The sequence below is a fragment of the Asparagus officinalis genome, chromosome 9, assembly GCF_001876935.1.
Source record: "Asparagus officinalis chromosome 9, Aspof.V1, whole genome shotgun sequence".
Classification (NCBI taxonomy): domain Eukaryota; kingdom Viridiplantae; phylum Streptophyta; class Magnoliopsida; order Asparagales; family Asparagaceae; genus Asparagus; species Asparagus officinalis.
The window spans coordinates 3,530,821-3,558,432 of NC_033802.1; the positions used below are offsets into that span (position 1 = coordinate 3,530,821).

General features: G+C 37.9%; 2 protein-coding genes and 1 long non-coding RNA gene across 3 annotated transcripts in view; all 3 read right to left on the minus strand.

The window, feature by feature from the left end:
* Positions 1–3,645, minus strand: part of LOC109824188 (GDP-L-galactose phosphorylase 2-like) — a 5,325-nt gene extending 1,680 nt beyond the window's left edge. The window contains 4 exon segments of the mRNA XM_020390721.1: positions 1–189; positions 715–827; positions 1,864–1,955; positions 3,629–3,645. The exon segment at positions 1–189 is cut by the window's left edge and continues 16 nt beyond it. Coding sequence (XP_020246310.1) covers positions 1–189; positions 715–827; positions 1,864–1,955; positions 3,629–3,645 — 411 coding nt within the window.
* LOC109824563 lies at positions 5,762–8,126 on the minus strand. The gene is made up of 4 exons (XR_002242679.1): positions 7,757–8,126; positions 7,533–7,632; positions 6,405–6,468; positions 5,762–6,258 (listed from the first exon to the last, which is right to left on the minus strand). It is a non-coding gene; the product is annotated as an uncharacterized LOC109824563 (long non-coding RNA).
* Positions 9,631–27,612, minus strand: part of LOC109824189 (phosphatidylinositol 4-kinase beta 1-like) — a 28,763-nt gene continuing 10,781 nt past the window's right edge. The window contains exons 10-16 of the mRNA XM_020390723.1: positions 27,429–27,533; positions 26,746–26,799; positions 12,021–12,164; positions 11,877–11,930; positions 11,729–11,803; positions 10,657–10,740; positions 9,631–10,557 (exon numbers count right to left, since the gene is read on the minus strand). Coding sequence (XP_020246312.1) covers positions 10,456–10,557; positions 10,657–10,740; positions 11,729–11,803; positions 11,877–11,930; positions 12,021–12,164; positions 26,746–26,799; positions 27,429–27,533 — 618 coding nt within the window. The 3' untranslated portion in view covers positions 9,631–10,455. The remainder of the gene's footprint in view (positions 10,558–10,656; positions 10,741–11,728; positions 11,804–11,876; positions 11,931–12,020; positions 12,165–26,745; positions 26,800–27,428; positions 27,534–27,612) is intronic.

Below are 27,612 nucleotides of genomic sequence, written 5' to 3' on the forward strand. Positions count from 1 at the left end.
CTTGGTGAAGTTGAACTTTTTGGGGTCAAATGGTTGGAGAACCCGATCAACACGGAACTCAGTAGGTCGCTTCTTGAGGTGCCGACCTTCATTCAGCTGAGCAATGAAGCCTTGAGCACCAGGGATCACCTTGGTCTCACACGCAGTTACATCATAACGAAACAGTCCTCGGCTAATCCGATCCTCCCACTAAAAAATTCCAAAGATAGAAACTTTATCAAAATGCTCATGAGCAAGTTAGATTATGAAGAGAGGTGAAGTGATCATATAATTTTAGAGGGAACTATATTTTTGTTCGGTTAATAGTTCATAAAGAAAACGAAGAAGATAGAAAGTCACGGTAACACAATTCAAGACATATATTGGTGTATTGCTTTTAAGTAAGCTAAAACCTCTTCTTATGGAATTGAAAGACAATTTTGAAATATTTAGTTTCCCCTTCATGCTTTCTCCGTCTCCCCACCAATTTCCAAAAAAGTAAAGTTCTATTATGGATAAAAAAAATCTCCCCTGAAAACTCGACAGAAACAAGATTTAAAAAAGAGTCAAAAAAAAAAAATCAAAATCCAGCAATATGCGTAATCCTTAGCAACTCTATCTAGATTTTTTTTTAAAAAGGCCTGGATGATATTGCCATCTTCCTTCCAGAGATTATTTCTACAAAAATTAAATAAAGGAAGAAAAACACTGCTCTCTGAAATTAAAAGGAATTACCTGCCCAAGTAAAAGTGTGTTGAGGAAGAAGTCATCTGGGAGAGTCTCTTCAGCGGATGCAGAATTTGGTGGACCTTGGCCGCTCTTGAAAGCATAAAGAGGAAGCTTGGAGGCTGCATACAATAGCCAGAAAGAGGGACCAGTATATAACTCATAGATTAAGGCATCAAAATTCCTAAAAAATTTCCATTTTTTTTTAAGAAAAAGGTCAGATTCCGAAAAAGCCAAGTAAAGTTAGCAAGAAACAAAAACTACCAAAGAATATTCCTACCAAAGCATCCAAACTCCTCAAAAACACTTTTAAACATCCAAAATTTTCAAATAAAATAAAATAAAAAGGGGAAAACCCCCAAGATTCAGCAATAATTATGTAACTTTTTTCTTACTACCTGTGACTCCACACAATAAAAAACATAAATAACAATAGAGGGCCGAAAAGTGCCTAGTATTATTAACAAAAAACCGCAGAATTCCTATAATCTGCCTGCGAAGCAGCTGCCACAGATTGTAGAATTTGCGATACTACACATAATTAGACAGGTAACTTTTTTATCTTTTTACCTACATTTCAAATGAAGCTGAAAACCTCCCAACTTCTTTGATGTTATCCTTGCTTATTATAATTATTTTCACTCCTTTATTCCATACCTTTTTCCTTATGATTTCTCCGCCGAAGAAATTTTCTAAATAAATCCATTCATATTTTTTTCTAAAAATAAACCCCTTTGAGTTTTATTTACAAAAATAGAATCATTTTATTTAATCTGGTTCCGACTATTAAATAGTCGGGGTTGCCAACCCCGACTGTTTAGGAGGTTGTAAACCCCCAATTATATCCCTAAACTCTAACATTCTATGCACTAAATAGTCGGGGTTAGCAACTCTAACATTCTATGCACAAAATGGGTTGATTTTTTAAAAAAACTCAAGGGGTCTATTTTTAGAAAAAAAAAATATGAATGGGTTTGTTTAAGAAAATTTCTCCTTTCTCCGCCTATAAACGAATCCGAGGCCTTCAAAAATTCATCACAGTAGTGATTCATTTACAACTGTCTATATGAACAAACAGTATTGCAATACTAAATCTCATGCATGCCAGCTAGTATCATTAAAAAAAAGGCAACCAAAAAAAATTCGGTTTTTTTTTACCGGGGAGGCAACAGTTGCCTAGGCAATTGCGGCCCGCAGTCCCGCGCCAGCGGCCGATCCTCTTCGATATTGCGGAACAACTTGTTCGGAACCTGATTCGACCAGTTCAACATTCCTCTCGTGATTATTTAGTACGAGAAGCGAAAGATGGGTTTTGAGAATTTTGGGACCGAGCAAATCAAAAGTAATAGCTATCTCGTTAAATGAGTGAGAGAGAGGGAGGAGAACGGCGACGGCGCCGGCGAGGAAGAGTGAGTTCGGAGGGGATGCCTACGGCGAGGGGAGGGCGCGGCGGCCGCGATGGTGTGGGAAGCCGTGCGTGCGTTTGAGCGAGGAGAGAGGAAGTGGGGCCCGCCCCTCCTCTTCTTCCTGCTGCCGATTGTACGGCCCCCGACGAAGGAGGAATCCACTTGTGATCGCCGGCCGCCGCCGAGCGCCGCCGCCTTCGTCCGAGGCTCCTCCTCGGTTCCCGCTAAAATTATTAATTTGGTCGATCCGCGTGCTTCGTGCTTCGTGTGGTAGTTGGATTTAGATGGAAAGGGGAAGACAGACTAGGTGGGCTTTTATAGGAGAACAAATTTTGAAAATCGTGGTTCGATTTTAACAAATATATTGTAAATGGGTTGATATTTACAATTTTTTTGGTAAATGGGTCGATTTTCAAAATTTATTCTTTATAGGAGGACGATGGGCCCACTCATTTGGGGTGATTATAAAGAAATGGATGTGTGAAATGTGCTTTCACGTCAGAATTTGTAAAAAAACTTATTTCCCTAAGTGAGTGAAATGGGTAAGAAATATATTTAATGAGTAATAAAATATTGTCTCACTCATCTTTTCGAGACCTGTATCTACTAAAACGGCTGAAATGGGTCAGATTTCTTGATTTTTAGATGTTGAAACAAACCCAAGAAATGGAAAACGATACAAATGTTCTGAAATGGTTTTCATAGTTGTTTTGTGCTTTCTTTTTGTTCTTTTTTTTAGGGTCTGTTCGGTTATTTCCTAAAAATCAAGAAATGGAAATGGAAAAGGTGAAAATCTCAAAAAGTACTATTTCTTCCATTTCCATCCCTAAAACTCCCCCACAACATCTAATAAAATATTATTTTCATCCAACAACTCATCCACATCATCTAATAAAATATTATTTTCATCTAACCACTCATCCATCACATCTAATAAAATATTATTTTCATCTAAACATCACTCAACTCATCTCTTCTCATCATTTCAAATCACTCATATCATCCAATAAAATATTATAACAATTCACCTCATCTCATTAACATTTTATTTCTTTGGTTTCATCCCAAAAAGTTGTGAAAACACTTTTCTTAAGTGTGGGTCACACCACCCAATAATACAATGACAACTCATCTCATCTCATTTCATTTCTTATTTTTAAGAATGAACCAAACAAAAAAAAAACAACAAACTACAGGAAATAGGTTTCTTATAATTCATTTCCTTATTTTTTTCGCCAACCAAACAACATCAAAACTAGTTTTCTTAAAAAATCACTCACATCATCCAATAATAATGTGACAACTCATCTCATCTCATCTCCATTTCTTTGATTTCCTTCTTTTTTAGCCAACCAAACAATTCAAAAACCTATTTTTCTTAGAAATAAGTTTCATTTTTTTTGATTTCCCTCTTTTTTTAGGCAAACGAACAGACCCTTGATGGAAACGTACCAAACAGGCCCTTAATGATCCACAGAAGAGAGAGGACAGAGAAAGGGAGAAGAGAATCCAACTACAGTTCAACCTCATCCATGCATGCATGAGTACATGCTTCGAAAAGTCCCAATCTTGGTCCTTTTTTTTAATTTGAAAGAATCATCAACGACATGTGAGCGTACATGTGAGCGTTAGGTGCTAATGAAGGGAGGAGCACGCAACACGTATACGAGCGTGGTTAAGGGTTTTTTATTTCTAGGCCCATTTGTTTACTTATCTTTATCTATAAACCCAATCATTATTTTTTGTATTCTTAAACCCAATTTTCTTTTTGTTTTTGTCTTTAAACCCAATTTCTAAAATACAGTATATACAGCACTTGTATTTATACACCAACATGATAAAATCCCCAAAATACCCCTTTCAATACCCTACTTAAACCAGCCCCCCTTCTCTCTCCTCATTTTCCTTCTTCCTCAAGTCTTTGTCTTCCTCCTCCGATCCCACCTCTGGAAGGCGCGGCAGGCGGCGAGGATCTTGCGGTGGAGGCGCGGCTTGAGGAGGCAGCGATGGAGGCGGAGGTGGTGGGCAAGGGAGACGCGGGCTGGCCGGTGCGTTGGGCTTGGCGGGTTGTTTTGGCGTGGCTGAGGAAGGTGAACAGAGGAGATGGAGTGGGCGGTGAGTCGGGTTCGGGGAAGAAGGCAAGGGTGAGCGGCGTTGCGGGTGGCGGAGGAGGCCGGAGGTAGCGTTGAGGGAGGTGGTGAACGGAGGTGGTGCTCGGTGTGGTGGGGGAGAGGTGTTAGGGCGCGGAGCATGGATCTGGGGAAGCTTGGCGTCGAGGCTTGGACGGACCTGGGTGGCGGGTGATGGAGGGCAGCGGTTTGGGCGTCAACGAGGTGATTGCGGCGGTGGTCGAGGGCGTCAACGGGACAGGGAGGAGCTTGGGGCGGTTCTGGAGCTTGTCTTGAAGATTGTGAAATTTTGGAGTTTTCCTTGAAGATTTGTGTAATTTTGGAGTTTGATTTGTAACATATTGTTTTAGATTGTAAGTTTTTGAAAGTAGATAATGAAAGTGTTGATAGTGCAATTTCGTTATTGTAGAATTTTGTGCAATTTTGGAGTTTGTAAGACTGGAATTTTGTGCAATTTTGGCAATTTTGTGAGTGCTATTTTGTGAAATTTTATGAGTGTTATACACTTACAGGATAACCCGCTACACTTACAGAATAACCCGCTACACTTACAGGATAACCTGTCGCACTTACGATGTAACCCGCTACACTTACAGGATAACCCGCTACACTTACAGTGTAACCCGCTACACTTTCAAGATAACCCGCTACACTTACACGATAACCCGCTACACTTACACGATAACCCGCTACACTTACACGATAACCCGCTACACTTACACGATAACCCGCTACACTTACACGATAACCCGCTACACTTACACGATAACCCGCTACACTTACAGTGTAACCCGCTACACTTACAGGATAACCTGCTGCACTTACAGTGTAACCCGCTACACTTACAGGATAACCTGCTGCACTTACAGTGTAACCCGCTACACTTACAGGATAACCTGCTGCACTTACAGTGTAACCCGCTACACTTACAGGATAACCTGCTGCACTTACAGTGTAACCCGCTACACTTACAGGATAACCCGCTACACTTATAGTGTAACCCGCTACACTTACAGGATAACCCGCTACACTTACACGATAATCCGCTACACTTACAGTGTAACCCGCTACACTTACGGGATAACCCGCTACACTTACGGGATAACCCGCTACACTTACACGATAACCCGCTACACTTACAGTGTAACCCGCTACACTTACAGGATAACCTGCTGCACTTACAGTGTAACCCGCTACACTTACAGGATAACCCGCTACACTTACAGTGTAACCCGCTACACTTTCAAGATAACCCGCTACACTTTCAAGATAACCCGCTACACTTACGGGATAACCCGCTACACTTACACGATAACCCGCTACACTTACACGATAACCCGCTACACTTACAGTGTAACCCGCTACACTTACGGGATAACCCGCTACACTTACACGATAACCCGCTATACTTACAGGATAACCCGCTATACTTACACGATAACCCGCTACACTTACAGTGTAACCCGCTACACTTACAGTGTAACCCGCTACACTTACAGTATAACCCGCTACACTTTCAATCACAAACATAGATATGTTACAAAACATCCTCTACACTTAACACGGTACATTTTCAATCACAAACACCATCACAAGCTGAAATATGCTACAAACTCACCACTAAATTCAGTCACAAGTTGAGAGATCAAACAAATTTTAACAATGACCAATTTTAACATCCTCGCCTATATGTTACAAAACATCCTCGCATATTACAAAACATCCTCGCATATATGTTACACTTGCAACACAAATTGAGATATGTTACAAAACATCCTCACATATATGGTACAAAACATCCTCACACGTATTTCAGATACATTCACAGTCACAAACATAGCCAAAAGCTGAGGAATGTTAAAAAACATAGATTCACCATAAAGACTGCCAAAAGGGGTTATTCATCCTCATAGTTTTCAACCCGTTCAACAGCCCACCAATCTTCGAAGGATCAGTAAGCTTCAAAGGGCCAAACTCCATCAAGTGAAGCAAGAAACAATTGGTGACCCTTTTTAACCCTGAAAAAAATTAGAATGTTAAACAACCAGCCATCAATAGAAATTTTTTTGTCAGAGTTTAGAAAACCACAAACTACAATCCAAATATCCAAAATGTAATTTATATTGTTTAGTTGAATGCAACATCCTATACAAGAAATATTTACCATGATCCACTAAGAACCTACTGCAGCTCTCGAGAATCAAATCGAGCTCCTTGATCAGCTCCTCCTGTAATTTATATGGTTGAAAATGTACTTAATTAGTCATCATGCGCTGATCAACAAAACATAATAATTTTAAGTTCTGATCAACAAAACATAATAATTTTAAGTTCTGATCAACAAAACATAATAATTTTAAGTTCTGATCAACAAAACATAATAATTTTAAGTTCTGATCAACAAAACATAATAATTTTAAGTTCTGATCAACAAAACATAATAATTTTAAGTTCAATGTTTTAACATTTAGTAGGATTCTGTTTGGATAAACTTATCTATATTTATTATCAAAACAGAATTGAACACAAAACATGTTTCCCTCAAGTTAGTGATGCCCACCTTGCTCTTTACTGAACAATGAATGGCTTACATTTATTGGTTGTCATAGTTTCTGGTATAATTGTGTGATATTTGAGAGTTCAGCCTCCTCAAGTGGCTATCGAAGATGATAATTAATCACAGAAAGTTAAAGTTTTCAGTTAACTTCACTAACTCATGGATATAAGAAACATATGATCGACCAACCTAAATATTAAGAAACTACAAGATATTGGTTTGAAATTTTGCCCACACTAAAATCAACGACTCCTCACTTGTTGATAATCTATATCTGAGTGAACACTACATTAGCATGAAAAATGTGCTCTCCTCATTTTTATTCACCAAGGCTCGAAGCATATGTATTAGGTGCCGACATCCTGCTGTGCTCATCGATTTTTTTCTCTTTTTATAGCAGTAACACCAGAATATATATAGTTTTGGGGTCAAATATCAAGAATCCTTCCCCCCCCCACCCCAAACGAAAAATTAATTAAGCATGCGGCGGGTCTTTATCTAGACAGCAAAAAATTAGCAAACCACCTTTTCAAAAGGCAACTTATCCCAAATATCCACCTCCGTGATAAGAACCTGTGCCCAAAAGCGCTTTTTATTTCGAAACATAGCAGCTAATAATTTCACAAATGGAGGAAATTGATGTGACATGACAAAATTAGCAAGCACCACCAACTGAACGTCAAAATTGAACAACACCCGTAAAAAGGAAAATAAATAAATAATAATAATAATAACCTGAACAATGCTCCAAGCGACCAAGAGCTCCAGACCATCAAATGGCGCGCGTCAGAGCCATTCACCAAGCCCGGCCCCCCTCAATAGCTCCCTCTCAAATCTGTTCACCGCGCACGACCGATTAATTAAATAATTGTTCAGAGCAATAAAATAATTGGTGGGGAGGAAAGGTTTTCAAAGCAGAATCGATGGCTTGAAGAAGACCCAGGAGGGGGGAAAATTACCAGAAGAGCAAGAGGACATGATCATCAGAATTTTGAAGAGGGACGCATTTATGGAGATGACGGAAATGGGAAGGCACGAGCTGGAGAGAGAGGGACAGGGACATCGACGCCGGAGACGGGCGACGGCTAGAACGGGGCGTCGGCGGCTGGAGACGGGCGACGACGAAAAGGGGATCTCGTTTTTTCAATTTAGGGCTGTGAGATGAAATGAGGAAGATGAGAGAGATACTGGGTTTTATTGGGCCAATCAAAGGGGTATTTTGGGTTTTTACATTCATTCTGTATAAATACAAGTAATTGGGTTTAAAGACAAATACCAAAAGTGAATTGGGCTTAAAAATACAAATAATAGAACTTGGGTTTAAAGATAAATGGGAGTAAACAAATGGACCTAAAGATAAAAACCCCTAATTTCTATTCACTCGCATAGTGTCTTGGTCTCTTTGTGGTCCTCCTATTTTATTTTTATTTTTTATTTTTTTTATTTCATTCTCGTTGGCAAGTTAATGTCATTACCCCAATCATGCCAAATTTTAAAATAGTATATGTCTTCTTAAAATTGCAGGCATGAAGCGTGAGGCATCAAAGGCCTACGCTTCACTAGTTGTTGAAATGTCGCTTGTGGATCCTTTAGATTCTATACAAGAATAGGAAGACAAAAAGATACTTAGAGTATATGTTGCTTTTTTCCCCCACCTTTACTAATAATAATAATAATAAGGGAAAATTTGCAAAATAGTCCGTTTTTGCTAATTATTTAGCAAAATAGTCCGTTTTGCTAAATAATTAGCAAAATAGACATCTTTTTGGCCAACAGGTGGCCAAAAAGAGGTCTATTTTGCAAAACAGCTCAGAAAATATACGAGACTACTAGTCCTGTATGTTTTAATCACGGATTAGTGAACTCAGAAAATTTCACAAAACATTGAGATGAACTCAGAAAACATACGGGACTACTAGTCCCGTATGTTTTCTGAGTCACTAATCCGTGATTAAGTTGGCTCTAAACATACGGGACTAGTAGTCTCGTATGTTTTCTGAGTCTTGTTTTTCAAAATCGACCTCTTTTTTAAATAGAGGTCTATTTTGCTAATTATTTAGCAAAACGGTCTATTTTGCTAAATAATTAGCAAAAATAAACTATTTTGCAAATTTTCCCTAATAATAATGAGGACATTTCACCACCTTTTTATTAGAGAGGAATGTTCCTAGATTTTTAGGATAAAACTTCTCCACGTGAAGAGCCCTTGAGTAAATTTTAGGAGGTGAAAAAAAAAAAACAAAACAAAAAGAGAAGATCCTAATCCACAGCCTTTTAGGGTCAAAAGAAAATATTCGTCAATTTTTGTCCACATCTCACGTGTTGGTATGCGTCTCCGTCTCTCTAAGTTCTCTGCACTTAAAAACTCTCTTTCGCATATTAATCACTCTTTTATCCAAAGTTTATGGGTGGGTAGCTTAACGTTATTTAAGTTTTTTGATGACGTCACCGTCCTCTTCTAAAATTATTGAACCGAGAGAAAAAAAAAACAAACAAGTTTCTTTCCGTTGTCCTTGTCTTCAAACATTTATGAATGGAGAGAAACTTTGCAAACTTTGTGGGGATCCATAAAACTAGCGCCACGTCCTCTTGCCTGTGGTCCCATAATCAATAATTAATTATTATCACATGAAAGCAGATGAAAGCAACTGAAATCACAACCCAAGAGCCGTGTAAAGCTGGGGTTTTCCAAAAAAAAAGAGAGAAAGAAAAGGAAAGCCAATTTCCTCAAGCCGTAACCAACCCAAGCGTATCAACACAGTGACAACAATCATCAGAAGACTTGGAAATAATACCCGCACCAACTCAATATATATAGTACCAAAAAAATATGGAAACGTACATAAAAAAATGCATAAATATTGAGAATCACAAATGGGCAACAACTTCAAAAACCCATCAATACAATTGAGATTACATCATATACAAACAAATACGATCGGTTAATATTTTACATTGGTATCCCTGTAGCCAACCCAAGCATCAACCCAGACGCTAGAAAACTTCCAATTACCTACCAAAAAAAAAACAAAAACACTAAAAAAAGAAGAAAAAGACCAAAGTGAAAATGTAGAGGAATGATGACGACAAGGCAAATATGAACAAGAGCACACATATGGGACTAAACAGTAGCTCTTATCCGCAACTCTTTACACTCTTTAAACTCCAAAACATTCAGCCAAAAATCGACTGTACAAATGCTTTCCTAAGCGCCTCCGTGCTCATTGACAGACAATAGGATGCAAGAAAAACCATGTATCTGCATGTCTCCGTATCTGATTTTATCTCTGCCCATGCTCTTTCTGTACAGTCACCAAAGTCTTTATGAAAGATTTGTGCGTTTGTTGAATTCTTCATGTATGCTAATCCTATAATATCCACAACGCTTCTGCATACCATTTGGAAGCAGAACACTCAAGACTGGCTGGCGACTCAAGTTTTGATCGAGTCCTGATAAGGATTAGTCGGTTCTTCATATCAATAACAAGCACTGTAGTTTCCCTCGAACCAACTGAAACCTTGTCAAGGTTCAGTAATGCCACTGTACACAAAGAAAACTTCCACAGGACTTGAATGCCTCGACAGATCAGATCTCCATATTTCTAAAGGAAATGATGTAGACCAGGAGGGAAATCAACCAGGAAAGAACAAGACAACCTCATAAAATCCCATTCAGTACCCGTTGGTAGTAATCATACTGTCTTGTTCGCCATGCATCTAAGCTACTGCTGATCAAGGATAGCACCAAAGAGACGCATTGCTGTTCGAAATAACCAGACATAGGGTTAGAACCTAGAACCTTTGCTCTCATAAAAAAGATGGAACCAAAGAGATGATTGAGAAAGGCATGGAAACATACCTCTTCTGTAAGGCTCAAATGAAATCGCTTTCTCAAGTTCTGTATAGTACGAGGACCACCTTTGAAACAAGGAAAACCTGAGTCCTGAAATTAATATGAAGTTGATAAATCAGAATATCTGTCTATCTTTCTGCAAAAGAGAATTCTGAATAGTTAGGACGAGATTCACAATTATGCTGTGAGTTTTAAGTAACTGTTTCCAGATTCGACGATAACAATTCTCGCATATCCTTATGAACTTGTTTGAACTTTGAACACAAGAATAAGAAGAAAGTATTCACATTGCATCACTCATTAAGGCTTCTTCCCCCTCTCTTATTCTTCCTTGTGAACTCAAAAAGGATAGGTCAGGTCTCTTCCTAAATCCTCAAGGCCGAAAACTAATGGATCAATAACCTATACCACTTCTCCAATAAAAGCATGCAAGATGATATATTCTGTAGATGTTAAATTTTGTACAAATATTCAGCTTTGTAAAAAAGTTAATTCTTATCATTAGAATTTGTTAATTAAAAACTTTCTCCCAAAGCACCAATTAGCCTTCACTAGGATATGAACCAGAAATAACCTCAGTCCAGTTGAGAATGATTGCAATAATTTCTGTTAATTTTAAATCACAAGAAAGTCAACCATAAATATTGAAGCAACAGGATTGTTAACCTAATAAAGCTCAATGCATCAGATACGACTGAAATTAAATAATAATAACAATAATAACAATAATAAAAGAGGATGCAGTCAGTATCCAGTCTCTTTAAAAAAATAAAGTAATGATGGATCATTGCTGAATATGTGGTGGAAAGAAAGTATTGCATCTATCTTATAGACTTAGCATGTGGCCTAACCCTACACACACAAAAAGACATGCCTGTGCACATACGTAACATAACAGATAACATTGCGCTCAACAGGACATATGACAAGCAGGTATTGCTGTGTTGAGAAGTTTTGAGCCACGGGAAGGTACAGCCACAATTTGACAGTAGAGTCCCAATTAGAATTAAAGAAAAGAAACACGCTCTTAAAGCTCATAACACAAGGAAAAGGTAATATGTTGAAGAGTTCACAGAACCTGCAACATCTCAACGAGAAGTATTATGTGCTCTGCATGCTTCCGGCAAGTAAGAAAACCTTGTATACATAACACCTGAAAAAACCAATAGATAAATAATTTTGAATTTTCAGTGTATTCAGAAGAATCAAAATAGATTAAACAATACCTTGAAATAGTCAAAGAACTCGCTCGGATTTCCCTCAGCATCTGAGTCCATTACCTAGCACAATGCAGCAAACAGTACTAGCAAATATCAAGAATCATTTCAGATGAAATTGTAAATAGCCTGACAGAAAACTATATGTCCAACCTCAAGAAGCTCCCGTGTCAACTTGAATGGTGCACTCTCAAAATTTACACCACCAGGAGAGTTAGAAAGCATGAAACCAAAATCAATATGAATAATATGCCCTTCTTCATCCACTAATAGATTACCATTATGGCGATCCTTCACCTGAACAATAAAAATTCATCAAGATACATTCATCAACTAAGTAAATACAATGGAAATATGTGTGAATTATCTTTCTGATAGAAGATGCAAAAAGTATGAGCGTCAAAAGGGGATGAGTTTTGTAAATACACAATGGAAATTATTGCTTTTTCATTGGATGGCAGCAAATACAATATGGATCCAACAACCATCATAATCTTATGCTGTTATGGATCCCAATTATGGTTTTCCAGAGTCATCAGTAATTATGGTCAATGAAAGCAGAATAACATTGAAAAGTCTAAATATTTAAACAAGTAAAGGAATAAACCAACAAATAGTGTCGGTGTCATGCATATAAATGGGAAGCGTTGAGAGTTATGCAGACCAATATCATAACATTGAACCATCATTATGCCCCCACAACAGAAACCACCAACAATACAAATAACACAAACAAACGAGAGAGCCATTATTAGAGTCAAACAGGCAGACGCACGGAACATATATGCAGACTCATAGGAACTGCATTCTTTATGAAACCAAAGTGGCATTTACTTTAAGCAAAACTGAGAGTTGATGCAAAAAAAAAGTAGAGGATTGGTATAATAGTAATGTTTATGAGAGACTTAACCAAATACAAAATGGAGTCAACAAAAAAGTAGATCGTGTTAAAACAATATATAATTGACAGACAACAATTACAATTTACAAAGTAAAAATCATTAAAAGGGTCTGCAATGAAGTGAAAAAATATCAATAATTCATAATGAACAATGGTAAGAGGCATCTTCTTTTACTTTGTTTATGAAAAAGAAACAGAATCAATAAAGAAGAACAGGCAACAGAATAGAAGCTACAACGCAGAAAGAATCGACTAAGAAAAGAACAGGGGATATTGAATTCGAGTAAGATATACTATGAAGCATAATGCAAAAGCAGGAAAAGCTAAAACAAGTGAGCCAAGTAAGCTCCATTCGACAAACTTCAATTCTTGTATCTTCATAACAAAGAACTTAGAACAACAGCTCCAATCCAAAACCAAATTCATCCAAAATTAAATAAAGAAAAATAGACAATGTTTATCTTTTGATTTTACTAAACCTGAAACAATTCTATAAGATGCCACCTGATAACCACGTAAAATATGCATTATCTTAGTGTGTTTCATGCATGATTTACGAGTGTTTAATACATATTTCGTGTTTAGATCAAGGATACTGCTGTGGTTTGTGTTCTTATATGTAGGTATTGGCTCAAGATTGAAAGATTTAATGATCGTTGGAAGTTGAACAAGAGTTTGAAGCAACAACAAGATTTCGAATGCATGGTTCGTGAAGAAAATGGATGCACGAGTATGAAGAACTGAAATTTCGACCATGATGCAATTTGAATTCAGAAAAACTCAAAAGATAAAAGTTGTAGATCTCTTCAACAGGTTTCCAATGCAACTTGAATCACCTCATTCCGAGGTCGGACGTAAAAGTTATAGCTAAAATACCGAAAACTGAACAAACAAGCATAAAATCAGCAAAAACAGATTCCACCACACGCTGGTGTGGTGCGCGCCACACCGATGGCGCGGACCTTATCTTTTTTCAGATTTTTTAGGGACATATAAATAGATATTTTGGCTTAGGGTTTGGATATCTTTTGTTATGTTTTCTTAGCCGTCAATTAACAATTTTTTTGGAGTTCAAGTATTGAAGAAAGACATTAATTTCTTGTACAAAATTGGATTGCAAGTTTTGATTTTGGAGATTTCAATTGAAAGACGGGTTAATTCTTTCCTCTCTTTGATTTATTTCTTCTTATGATTGATTTGCATAATTATTTAATGTATTCTCTTATCTCAATCATGTGTGAGTAGATTTCTTATCTATGATTGTGAAAGAACCCAACTTTTTGGTGATTGATGATGAATTGATATAGGTTCTTGGTGAAAGTTTAAATCTTTAAATTTGATTTCTAGTGTTTTATTGTTGATTCGCTTGATCACCGTATTAGCAATCATAAATAATTAATTGAAGGACTGAAAGGTGAAGATTAATATTGGATCTCTAGAAATTAAGCAGGGAGCTCGAACCACGAAAGTAGACTAGATTCCTTGGGGATTTGAATTGGATTAGCATGAAGCTTAATGAATTTAATTTAATATTGATTCCACGAAAATAGGTTAATTGAGATTAATTAGGCACGATCTTTAGACCTTGAAAGAGGCTTTAGATTAATTTAGGCTAATTCACCCTTTTTAGTTTAAACCAACACCGAGAACTGAAATAATTCATTATTGAGCATCGAAGTTGTGGTGATAACCCAATCCAGGCTCTTCATTATATTGAATTCCACCTGATTAGCTATTTATTTTATTTCTTTTGATTTTAATCTCTTCTAATTTACTCATTAGTTTAGCTAGTCGAATAACGTGAGATTTGGTAATTAACCCTAGTCCATGTGGAATCGACCTTGATAGCTACAACGAGTCTGTGCGCTTGCAAATTTTGCTTATCAAGTTTTTGGCGTCGTTCCCGGGGACTACGGTGTTAATATTAAGTGCTTACGTTATTAAGCTAGACTAGATTTTTTTTTTAATCCTCTTTGCTTCTCACTTTCTTTTATGCAAGGGCATCAAACAGAATTACACGACGAAAACAATCTTGAACTATCGGTGACTCTTGCAAACATAAGAAGGTCTATAAGGAAGCAAAGGAACACAGAACAAGCTACGATGGGTGATCAGAATCAGCTTCTTAAGGATTTCGCTGCTCTAAATGCTCAAGGCACGCACTCGAGTATTACAAGGCCCACTGTTGAAGCAAATAATTTTGAGCTGAAACCCTCATTGCTCTCAATGGTTCAGCAAAATCAGTTTAGAGGAGGTGCTACTGAAGACCCGAATCTCCACCTGTTGATTTTCTTGGAGTATTGCGACACTTTGAAGCTTAATGGAGTGACCAATGATGCTATTCGACTCAGACTTTTTCCATTCTCTTTAAAGGATAAGACTAGAGCTTGGTTGCACTCATTGTCCGCTGGGTCCATCACCACTTGGGATCAGTTGTCCAGGGCGTTTCTTACAAAGTATTTTCCTCCAAGTAAAACAGAACAGATGAGGAACCAGATCATAAGCTTTGTACAGAAGGAAGGAGAATCATTCTATGATGCTTGGGAACGCTACAAGAAATTATTGAGGATGTGTCCTCACCATGGACTGGAGAAGTGGTTAATTGTTCACACCTTCTATAACGGGCTCACTTACAACACTCGGATGACTGTTGATGTTGTTACAGGAGGAGCTTTGATGAACAAAACAATAGACGAGGCATACACTCTCATTGAAGACATGGCTCAGAATCACTATCAATGGGCGAACGAGCGTGCTCAGACATCAAAAGGTGGTAAGTATGACATAGATGCTTTAGATCATATATCTTCTAAAGTTGATGCTTTATTTAAAAAGGTTGAAAGCTTGAATATTAATTCTGTGGCGTCTACTTCAATTGCATGTGAGATATGCGGTTATGTGGGTCATTCTGCACTTGAATGTCAATTAGGAAACCCCTCATCCCTTAATACTTCTGGTAATAAACATGTCAACTATGTTAATAACTTTAATCAGAAGGGAGATCCTTTCTCCAACACTTATAATCTGGGGTGGAGGAATCGTCCTAATTTTTCTTATAGGAACCCACCGGGAAATCCCATGCCTGCATCTAATTTTGGTCCACCTGATTTTCGTGCTCCTCAATCTAATCTCCCTCCCCAAAGGTCTAATTTGGAAAATATGATGGAAAAGTTTGTGACGGCTCAGTCAAAATTGAATGAAGAGTTTAGGCAACAACAAACAACGAATGAGGTAATAAAATAATTGGCCTCTAAGATGGATTCCCTAGCTACACATAACAAGATGTTAGAGACACAAATCACTCAATTGGCGTAAAATGCTAGCTCTTCTTCTAGGCCTTCAGGCATGCTACCTGGACAACCTGAGACGAATCCCAGAGGTCATGTGAATGCTATAACCCTTAGGAGTGGAAAACAATATGAGGGACCTAAGATGAAGGAAAATGATGGGGTGGATGGTCATCATGAAGAGAAAAGTAAAATTATAATATATGTGGATAATGAGACCCAAACACAAGAAAAAGAAAAAGTTAAGAAATATGTCTCTCCCGCTCCTTACAAGCCTCCTCTACCCTTTCCACAAAGGTTAGCTAAGGCTAAGTTAGAAAAGCAGTTTGAAAAATTTTAGAGATTTTGAAAAAATTACACATCAATATCCCGTTCACTGAAGCTATTTCTCAAATGTCTTCCTATGCTAAGTTCTTGAAAGAGATCCTATCTAACAAAAAGAAGTTGGAAGAATACGAGACTGTGGCCCTTACTGAGAAGTGTAGTGCTATCATTCAGAATAAGCTGCCTCCTAAGCTTAAGGATCCAGGTTCATTTTCTATTCCTTGTGTTATTGGTAACGTCTCTATTAACCGTGTTTTGTGTGATTTAGGTGCAAGCGTACGTTTGATGCCGATATCTATTTGTAAGAAGCTTGGCATAGGTGATTTAAAGCTAACCACGATATCACTCCAATTGACAAATCGATCGGTAAAATATCCGATAAGTATACTTGAAGATGTACCTATCCAGGTCAGTAAGTTCTTTATCCCGGTTGATTTTGTTATTTTGAAAATAGAAAAAGATTCTAACATTCCAATTATATTAGGAAGACCCTTCATTGCTACTGCAGGTGCTATAATCGATGTTAAAAATGGATGGCTCTCCCTAAATATTGGAGGGGAAACTGTAAAATTTGATTTAAGCAATGCTATAAAACTCCTCCTAACTGATAAAGTTTGTTACAGGATCGACGTGATTGACAAGTGTACACATGAGCAACTTGCAAACTATTACTCAGCTGATCCACTTGAGAAGTGTTTGGTAAGCAAAGGTTCAATAAATGATGAAGACCCTGAGGTAGTCGCGTATGCTCAATCTTTAGAATCAACATCAACTGCTCCATTTCGAAATGCAAAGTTTGAAACTCTGAAGTTTGAGCCAAAAGGATCTATTTGTGAAGAGGATAATGCGCCAAAGGTAGAATTAAAACCCCTCCCTTCGTCTTTAAGGTATGAATTTCTTGGCCCTGATTCTACTTATCCTGTGATTGTGAATGCATGTCTAAATGAAAATGAAACTGATAAGTTGCTTAGAACGCTTAGGATGCATCGCAAGGTCATAGGATACACCATGAACGACATTAAGGGAATCAATCCATCAATTTGCATGCATAGAATTCTCTTGAAAGATGATTATAAACCCTCTATAGAGCACCAACGTAGATTAAATCCTAACATGAAGGAAGTGGTTAAAAATGAGGTGCTTAAGCTACTAGATGCTGGTGTAATCTATCCTATTTCAGATAGTGAATGGGTTAGCCCGGTTCATGTGGTTCTAAAAAAAAGGGGTATGACCGTAGTTAAGAATATGAATAACGAACTTATCCCTACTAGGACGGTTACGGGTTGGAGGATTTGTATTGATTATAGAAAATTAAACAAGGAAACCCGAAAAGATCATTTTTCACTTCCCTTTATAGACCAGATGTTGGAAAGGTTGGCTAGGCATTCCTATTTTTGTTACTTAGATGGCTATTTGGGATTTTTTTCAAATTCCTATTCATCCTAGTGATCAAGAAAAGACCACTTTTACATGTCCCTACGGGACCTTTGCTTATAAGCGCATGCCTTTCAGTCTTTGTAATGCCCTTGCTACTTTTCAACGATGTATGATGATAATTTTCTCTGATTTTATAGAAGACATTATGGATGTGTTTATGGATGACTTCTCCGTGTATGTGACTACTTTTTATGGTTGTTTAGCTAACTTGTCTCGAGTTTTGCAACGTTACGAAGAAGTTAATTTAGTCCTAAATTGGGAGAAATGTTATTTTATGGTAAGGGATGGAATAGTTCTAGGACACAATGTGTCTGAGCAAGGAATTAAAGTTGATCGTGCAAAAGTGAAAATCATTGAAAAATTACCACCACCAACGTCGGTTGAGGGAGTAAGAAGTTTCTTGGGACATGTCGGTTTCTATCAGCGTTTCATCAAAGACTTTTCAAAAATTGCAAAACCATTAACTAAACTTCTTCTTAAAGATGCTTCCTATGATTTCACTGATGAATGTCTTGATGCTTTTTGTAGGTTGAAGGAAGCATTGATAACAGCTCCTATTATGCAACCGCCGGATTGGAGTCTCACATTTGAAGTCATGACTGATGCAAGTGATTACGCGGTTAGTGTTGTGTTGGGTCAAAGAAAGGACAAAATAGTTCATGCAATTTATTATGCTAGTCACACTCTTGATGAGGCCCAAGTTAACTATGCTACCACTGAAAATGAGTTATTAGCAGTTGTTTTCGTCTTTGACAAGTTCAGATCTTACTTAGTGGGGTCCAAAGTCATCGTTTATACCGACCACTCCGTCATCAAATATCTTTTGAGCAAGCAAGATGCCAAGCCTAGGTTGATTCGATGGATACTTCTTTTACAAGAGTTTGACCTAGAGATAAAGGATAAGAAAGGGACGAAAAATTTGATGACAGACCATTTGTCGAGGATGAAACAAGAATCACATGAAAAGGAGGATGAACTACCGATCGATGACTATTTCCCAGATGATCAATTGTTAGCCATAGAAAGATTAGATGCACCATGGTATGCGGACTTCGTCAACTACATAGTGTATGGAGTCTTACCTCCGGATCTGAGTTATCAACAGAAAAAGAAGTTCTTTGCTGACTTGAAGTATTATTTTTGGGATGAACCGTTTCTATACAAACGGTGTGTTGATGGGATGTTCAAAAGGTGTATTCCTGAAGATGAGGTTGCCAGTATTCTCCATCATTGCCACTCATCTTCCTACGGGGGACATGCAAGCACTTCAAAGATAGCTGCAAAAGTTCTACAATCAGGTTTCTATTGGCCGAGTCTTTTCTGGGATGCAAATCAGTTTGTGAAATCTTGTGATAATTGGCAGAGGACCGGGAACATTTCGAAGCGACATGAGATGCTTTTTTTTCACACACCATCTTGGAAATTGAGGTCTTTGACGTGTGGGACATAGATTTCATGGGAGCGTTTCCATCATCGTGTAACAACAAGTTTATCTTAGTGACGGTGGATTACGTCTCCAAGTGGGTAGAAGCGATAGCATCCCCCACCAACGATGCTAAAGTGGTTGTAAAACTATTCAAGAACGTCATTTTTTCAAGGTTTGGGGTGCCACGGACGGTAATCAGTGATGGCGGTTCACACTTTATAGAAAAAAATTCGAAGCTCTCTTAAGATAATATGGGGTCACTCATAAGGTCGTCACGCCATACCATCCTCAAACTAGTGGTCAAGTGGAGGTTTCGAATCGAGAAATTAAGAGTATCTTGGAGAAAACAGTTAATCGTTCGAGAAAGGACTGATCTATGAAACTCTCGGATGCTTTATGGGCCTATCGAACTGCCTACAAAACACCCATAGGTATGACACCGTTCAAGTTGGTGTATGGCAAATCGTGTCATCTCTCAGTTGAGTTAGAGCATAAGACGTATTGGGCTATCAAGTTGCTCAATTTCGATATGAAGACAGCAGGTGAGAAAAGAAAGCTTCAACTTCATGAGCTAGATGAGCTACGATTAGATTCCTATGAGAATGCTCATATTTATAAAGAAAAAACTAAACGATGGCACGATAAGAATATCCTTCGAAGAGAGTTTAATCAAGGAGATATGGTGCTGCTTTTCAACTCTCGTTTGAAGCTTTTTCCGGGCAAGCTCAAGTCTAGGTGGTCCGGTCCGTTTCAAATTCGCGAGGTCTTTCCTAGTGGAGTTGTTGAGGTTTAGAGTGAAACAACGGGATCTTTCAAGGTGAATGGGCAACGATTGAAGCACTACATTGTAGGGGAACAAAACGAGAAAGGGGTCACGTATACCCTTTCAGATCCCCCTTTGTTGGAGAATTGAGCGAAAAAGTGGTCGAGCTCATGACCATAAACGAGCGCTTCTTGGGAGGCAACCTAAGTTTCCATCCATTCTCATTTTTTATTTTCTCTTATTTTATTTCATTCTATTTTATTTTTATTTTTATTTTTATTTTATTTTATTTTTTAGGCAATTAGATCGGCACAAATTTAACTTATACTATTTTTAATCATGCAGTTGTGAAGAAAGGAAGACATGACATTAACTAAGAAATGATAAAAAAACTACAGAAAAAAAAGTCAAAATAGGATGGCAGACTCTACCACACCCGGGGGTGGGGGTGGTGTACACCACACCTATGATCCACAGAAAGAAAAATTTCAAAGCCTACCACACCAAGGGGTGGTGTAAACCACACCTAAGGTCCACAGGAAAAAAAATTCAGAGGCCACCACACCCATATGCCACACCCATGGCCCAAATAAAAAAAGAAAAGAAAAATATTTCCTTTTCTCTTTCGTTCCAAACCCCAGCCCTCCTTACAATTTCTCTGACCTAACCCCAAATCACCGGCTCTCCAGGCAATCCGCGCCATTCTCCTCCTTCACACAATCTCCTCCGTCGCCACAGTCGGCTGGTCCGCGAACACATGATACGACCCGCCGTTCTCCTCCTTCACACAATCTTCTTAGACAGCACATTCTCGCCACAGACCCAGCGCACCCACGAAACCGCCTCCTCCACTCTTCGACCATCAGACCGCCACCGTCTCTCCTCTTCAACCTAGCAGCGATCAGATCCAACCGCCACCACCCTGACTCCCTTTTCGACCACCGATCAGCAACCAGTCGCACCACCTCTCCACCATCGCGACCACTCTCCCCTCTTCGACCTAACAAACCGCATCTCTCTCCTCTTCGACCTAACAAACTGCATCTCTCTCCTCTTCGACAGCCACTTCGACCACCAAGTCGCCACACAATCAACGCAACGCCTCCTTCCCTCACAACCTGCGAACCGCCGCCCCACTTCTCCATCGCTGCTCATCTCCCCAACGCCGTTCGTCGACACCTGCTGCCAATTCCCTTTCGATAGCCTAAATGGGACCTAAGCGCAGACGGACTAGTCAGGGAGCCTCAACTTCTACAGCGCGACGATACAAAAGTAACTCTCCCCCTCCTAAAAACCCTCATAGTATAGAATTTGTCAATGCACAACAACAATCTAGGTATAATACACTGGTTAAGCGGGGAATTCCCTCATAGTATAGAATTTGTCAATGCACAACAACAATCTAGGTATAATACACTGGTTAAGCGGGGAATTCTGAGTACCCGCTACTTGGATGAAAGCACAACAACAATCTAGGTATAATACACTGGTTAAGCGGGGAATTCTGAGTACCCGCTACTTGGATGAAAATTGTTTGCGTGAGTTAGGGTTGTGAGATGATGTTTCATACCTCCTATGATAGGTTGGTTGGATAAATTTTGTAGAGGCTAAACATCCCACATACGAGCGTATTACTCTCGAATTTTTGAGCTCTCTTGATGCTGTTTTATTTAATGGTGAGGGCGTAAAGGAAGGGAAAATCACTTTCAGGCTATTTAACCAGTCTCACACACTTACATTAGCACAATTAAATCAGATATTTGGTTTTCCGGAGGGTGGGGCTAGAATTGTCCTTAAAAATTTTAACTTAACCCCTTTTTGGACTTCAATCGCATGCTCTACCACTCAAAGAACTTATGATCCCTCTTTGTCACGAGCCTCTGTTGTTTATAACCCATGCTTTAGATATTTACAGAGGTTCATGGCTTTCACCATTTTTGATCGAGGCGAGGGTGAAGGAGTCATGTGTCAGAGAGAGCTCTACCTTTTATGTGCTATAGTTGAGGGACATAAGGTTGACACAGGAGCTTTTATGATTCATCATATGTGTCGTGCAGCGAGAGCAACAAGTGGAAAAATTGTGTTAGGTGGCTTGATTACCACTTTAGCCTATGGGATGGGTTTAGGGGAGCTTGTAAAAGGTCTTCATCCATTAAGCCCTAATACGTCCATTAACCTCGATGTTTGTCTACATATGAAATTGATTAGTAATAATGACAATAGGTTATGGTTATGTTTTCAGGACAATTATCTTTTCTCACTCCCTGATCCTGATCGCACGACCATCCATGTTCACGCTAATTGGTCCTACCTCACATCTTATTTTGTGAATTGTGATGGTCATGAGGTTGTACCAGCTGAGGATACTGACACGGTACCCCCGATCCCTATTCAGGCTGAGCCTACCAGGGAAACTAACTCTTTCCATCACCCTGATTGGTTAGCGGAATTATCAGCTATCCATATTTCTCTTGCCTCCCTTACTAACCGTGTAGGTGCCATCGAGCAAGAGCAACATCGTCAAGGATAACTACTGTACTCTATACACTACATGATGCAGTCTTTTCACGAGCGGCAGCTCCGACAGGATGTCTTCGCGCCGCCCCCTTCTGACCAGTGAGTTGGTATGTCCTCTGCACCCTTGCACTGATTTCTATCTTATTACATTGAGGACAATATAGATCTTAAGCTTGGGGGTGTGGGTTATTCATTCATTGGTTGCCTGTCTATAATTGCATATTTTTCTTTTATTTTAGTTTTTCTTTTGCTTTGTTTCTTCTCTAAAAACAAAAAACAAAAAACAAAAAAAAACAAAAACAAAATAGGGAAATGATCTTCTGATGATGACATGAATCATTAACCTTTATCGATCATTGAACTAGATAGATGCTCATTAGTCGGGACTTGACAACTTCTTAAACCATCTTTCAACTGATTCTCAAAGGCTTTTGATTACAAGTTAACAATATGGGAGAACCAGACTTATAGGATTTAGCATTTATGTGGCTAGCGTCATAACCATTACTCTATTGAGACAAGAGGGGAATTAAATTTGGTAGACAAATAAAACCCGTGAGATTTTGAGCCTGAAATTGGATGCATTGCATATCCAATCATTATTTTCTTTGCTTGTGTGATATTCTCCAATGGTGTAGGATACTAGAACTTGCATTGAATCTCTTCAAGGCTACATATAACTTTTGTATGCATAAAAGGTGATTGAGGCACATTTTTGTTTATAGTCCACATTAGCCAAATAGCCTACCATGCACTATTGTTCCCTTTGATTAGCCCCCTTGAGCTTATGAGCCTAATTTTTATTAATTTAACACACATGTAATTTTCAAAACCTGATTTTATTCCTTACCCATTGCCTAAGCTAGTGGAGCACATTTTATGATATAATGGGTTATGTGAGTAATGTGGTGTAAGCTTCGGGTTGTGAAAGTAGGTGTTTGCTTCCTTTTCATAATTCATTCAAAAAAAGGAGAGAATAAAATGTCCTCTTTATGGTGAATGTAATTGCAGGTGTCGAAATAATTCATTACGACATACTAAAAGGAGTAGTTGGAAGAAGTTCTTTAATAGATGATGGAGTTTGTGTAGATGTCATTGATCTTACTTTGAGATCTAATCTTTTGCAATCATAGCTCCACTAGTGATAGGCTTTCAACCAATCCCAAATATCCATCCTACCCTTTTGACCCTAGCCCCATTACAACCAAATAAAAGACCTCATGATTTTGTTGCATGCATTAGTTTTCGAAGTGGTGGAGAATTGAGATGAAATGCAAGCTCATGGATTGAATACATCCATTCGGAAGAATTTTGAGCGATGCAATCTCATCCTTAAACACATGAGAGATTGAGAGTCCACTTATCCTAAAGTGAGGTCTAGCAATTTAACTACCTGAAGGTCTCAATTTTAGTACTTGGGGATTGAAGCTAGTTACATGAATTTCTTTTTCCTACTTTAACTTGAGAATTGGATAGGATGGATATCCTTGACTTGTGACGGTTGTGATCGTAAATAAATTTAAAAATGTGATTTTGTTGAGAGTTTTGGAAACTAATTTGTTAAGTCCCGATGAAACGTATTTGTTTTGTGATATGTTTGATATTGGTTAAAGGATTGATGAGGGGGTGATCCCTACTCTATTTGGCTTTCACTCCTCTTAATTTTTATTGTTTATTTGCTTGAGGACAAGCAAAAGTCTAAGCTTGGGGGAGTTGATAAACACGTAAAATATGCATTATCTTAGTGTGTTTCATGTACGATTTACGAGTGTTTAATGCATATTTCGTGTTTAGATCGAGGATACTGCTGTGGTTTGTGTTCTTATATGTAGGTATTAGCTCAAGATTGAAAGATTTAATGATCATTGGAAGTTGAACAAGAGTTTGAAGCAACAACCAGATTTCGAATGCATGGTTCATGAAGAAAATGGATGCACGAGTATGAAGAACTGGAATTTCGACCATGATACAATTTGAATTCAGAAAAACTCAAAAGATAAAAGTTGTAGATCTCTTCAACAGGTTTCCAATGTAACTTGAATCACCTCATTCCGAGATCGGACGCAAAAGTTATAGCCGAAATACCGAAAACTAAACAAACAAGCACAAAATCAGCAAAAACAGATTCCACCACACCCTGGTGTGGTGCGCGCCACACCCATGGCGCGGATCTTATCTTTTTTCAGATTTTTTTAGGGACATATAAATAGATATTTTGGCTTAGGGTTTGGATATCTTTTGTTATGTTCTCTTAGCCGTCAATTAGCAATTTTTTTGGAGTTCAAGTATTGAAGAAAGACATTAATTTCTTGTATAAGATTGGATTGCAAGTTTTAATTTTGGAGATTTCAATTGAAAGACGGGTTAATTCTTTCCTCTCTTTGATTTATTTCTTCTTATGATTGATTTGCATAATTATTTGATGTATTCTCTTATCCCAATCATGTATTGATTTGCATAATTATTTGATGTATTCTCTTATCCCAATCATGTGTGAGTAGATTTCTTGTCTAGGATTGTGAAAGAACCCAACTTTTTGGTGATTAATGATGAATTGATATAGGTTCTTGGTGAAAGTTTAAATCTTTAAATTTGATTTCTAGTGTTTTAATTTTGTTGATTCGCTTGATCACCGTATTAGCAATCATAAATAATTAATTGAAGGACTGAAAGGTGAAGATTAATACCGGATCTCTAGAAATTAAGCAGGGAGCTCGAACCACGAAAGTAGGCTAGATTCCTTGGAGATTTGAATTGGATTAGCATGAAGCTTAATGAGTTTAATTTAATCTTGATTCCATGAAAATAGGTTAATTGAGATTAATTAGGCACGATCTTTAGACCTTGAAAGGGGCTTTAGATTAATTTAGGCTAATTCACCCTTTTTAGTTTAAACCATCACCGAGAACTGAAATAATTCATCATTGAGCATCGAAGTTGTGGTGATAACCCAATCCTGACTCTTCATTATATTGAATTCTACCTAATTAGCTATTTATTTTATTTCTTTTGATTTTAATCTCTTCTAATTTACTCATTAGTTTAGCTAGTCGAAAATTAGCTATTTATTTTATTTCTTTTGATTTTAATCTCTTCTAATTTACTCATTAGTTTAGCTAGTCGAATAACGTGAGATTTGGTAATTAACCCTAATTTTAATCTCTTCTAATTTACTCATTAGTTTAGCTAGTCGAATAACGTGAGATTTGGTAATTAACCCTACTCCCTGTGGGATCGACCTTAATAGCTACAATGAGTCTGTGCGCTTGCAGATTTTGCTTATCACCACCTATGCTTGATAAGGAGGCAAAGGCTCCAGTATAGGGTTCAGATTCTAACATGCTTCAAAATTTCAAGAAGTGAAACTTGGAGTAATGAATTAATCATCTTATTCGCTTAAAATGTAAATTTTACTAAATGTTACAGATATATCCAGCCATAAAACAATGAAAGACATGCTATATCATAAGAATTAAAATTAAAACATGACAATGTTATTTACCATTCCTTCTTCATATGTGACTTCATTGTTTTTCAAAATAAATTATGAGTTTCTTAGTAATAAAACAAGGAAAACCATGTTTCAACTTTTTAAGATAGTTTCCTGCTAATTAGTCACAACAGCTATATAATTCACGTCACTAGGACAACTGATAACTCACGAAAGATGTGAAATCACTTAAAATATATCATTGAAAGTTACACTTATTATTGATGGCAAAGCATCATACTAGCAACAATGCATAATTTGGTCTAGAGGGTGCTTGCTATCTACAAATGGTAATAGTGAAAGAACAATCAACTCGCTGGGTAAGCTTAAGGACCTCACCATGATGAAATATCAAACAATAAAAATGTTTTGACGTCATATTTTGAGCATCAACGAACAAAACAGAGTTGCTAATAGTTTGAGAAAAAGAATGACTATTTGTGATGCTTATGAAAGAGCATGTCTTGACATTAATAAAATTGAATGCACATATGTAATGAAATTCAAAGCGATGATGAGAATAAACTTGAAATAAATTGAGAAAGAGGAATGGTGGTTGTTTCCTTTTTCTCTTTGGTTAGGGGAAGAGGAGAAGTGGGGCAGCAAGAAAATGTAAAATAAAGAATATACTAGTGAGACCTTCTACGACCAATATAATCACGATGGTATATGAACTGTTCATATCGCCAACAGTAGAGTTCAAATAATGAAGGATGTGACCAGGTTGTCATACCTGTAGAAGGTAGCATAAGATGGAATATCCAGCCATGCTCTCGACAAAATTTCTCTGCAGTGACTTAAAGAGGTTAGTAGTGCACGTTATGTTGTTATACAAATAAACAACAAAATAAATTCATAGAAAAGGCAAAACTAAGGTGGGTGGGAGGTGCCTCAAGTGCGCTTCTAATTTGTCCTGCCACCCTGAAATGCATTTGCACTTTGTCCTCTTGAGCCAAATCAAATAGACCGGGCAAAATAAACCCAAACCCAGTCTCACTACAATAAAAAATATCTTCTCTCACTATCCTTGTGTACTTTGTGAAGTGGAGTTGCAGTCCCCTTCACAGCTTATTGCTAGAGGAGAAATGACTAAAATACCGCATGCAAGGCTATGAAAAGGCATAGCACCTTCCTCTGTATCAGATCTAAATGTCTCATCGGCTCATCGCTAAGTTTCGCATATATGAGAATCATAATCGAAGCAACTTCCTGATCCAGTAAAAGTCTTAAGCTTATAATATTAGGATTCAATAACTATATTACACGCAATGCAAGTTATGTTCCAAAAACTGAGAGCAGTACCGACATGTAAAACACAAATAAACTGCAAGAAACGACGTATCAATGAAGAAGAATATCAATTTGTAAATGCTGAATAATGCCACACCAACTCTTGTAGACCTATGAGAACATTACCTGGGCAAGCTTAAAACTTGGGGAGTTTTCTTCATATTTGGATATAAAGTAATCACGCAAACTTGAGATATTAGGAAACCTGCTCTTTATAGCATGGATTGAGGCCTGGAAAAAAAAAAGAAACGATAAGTCAATGCAAGCTAAGGGGATAAGAATTTTGCTCAGGATAGCAAAGGAATGAAAA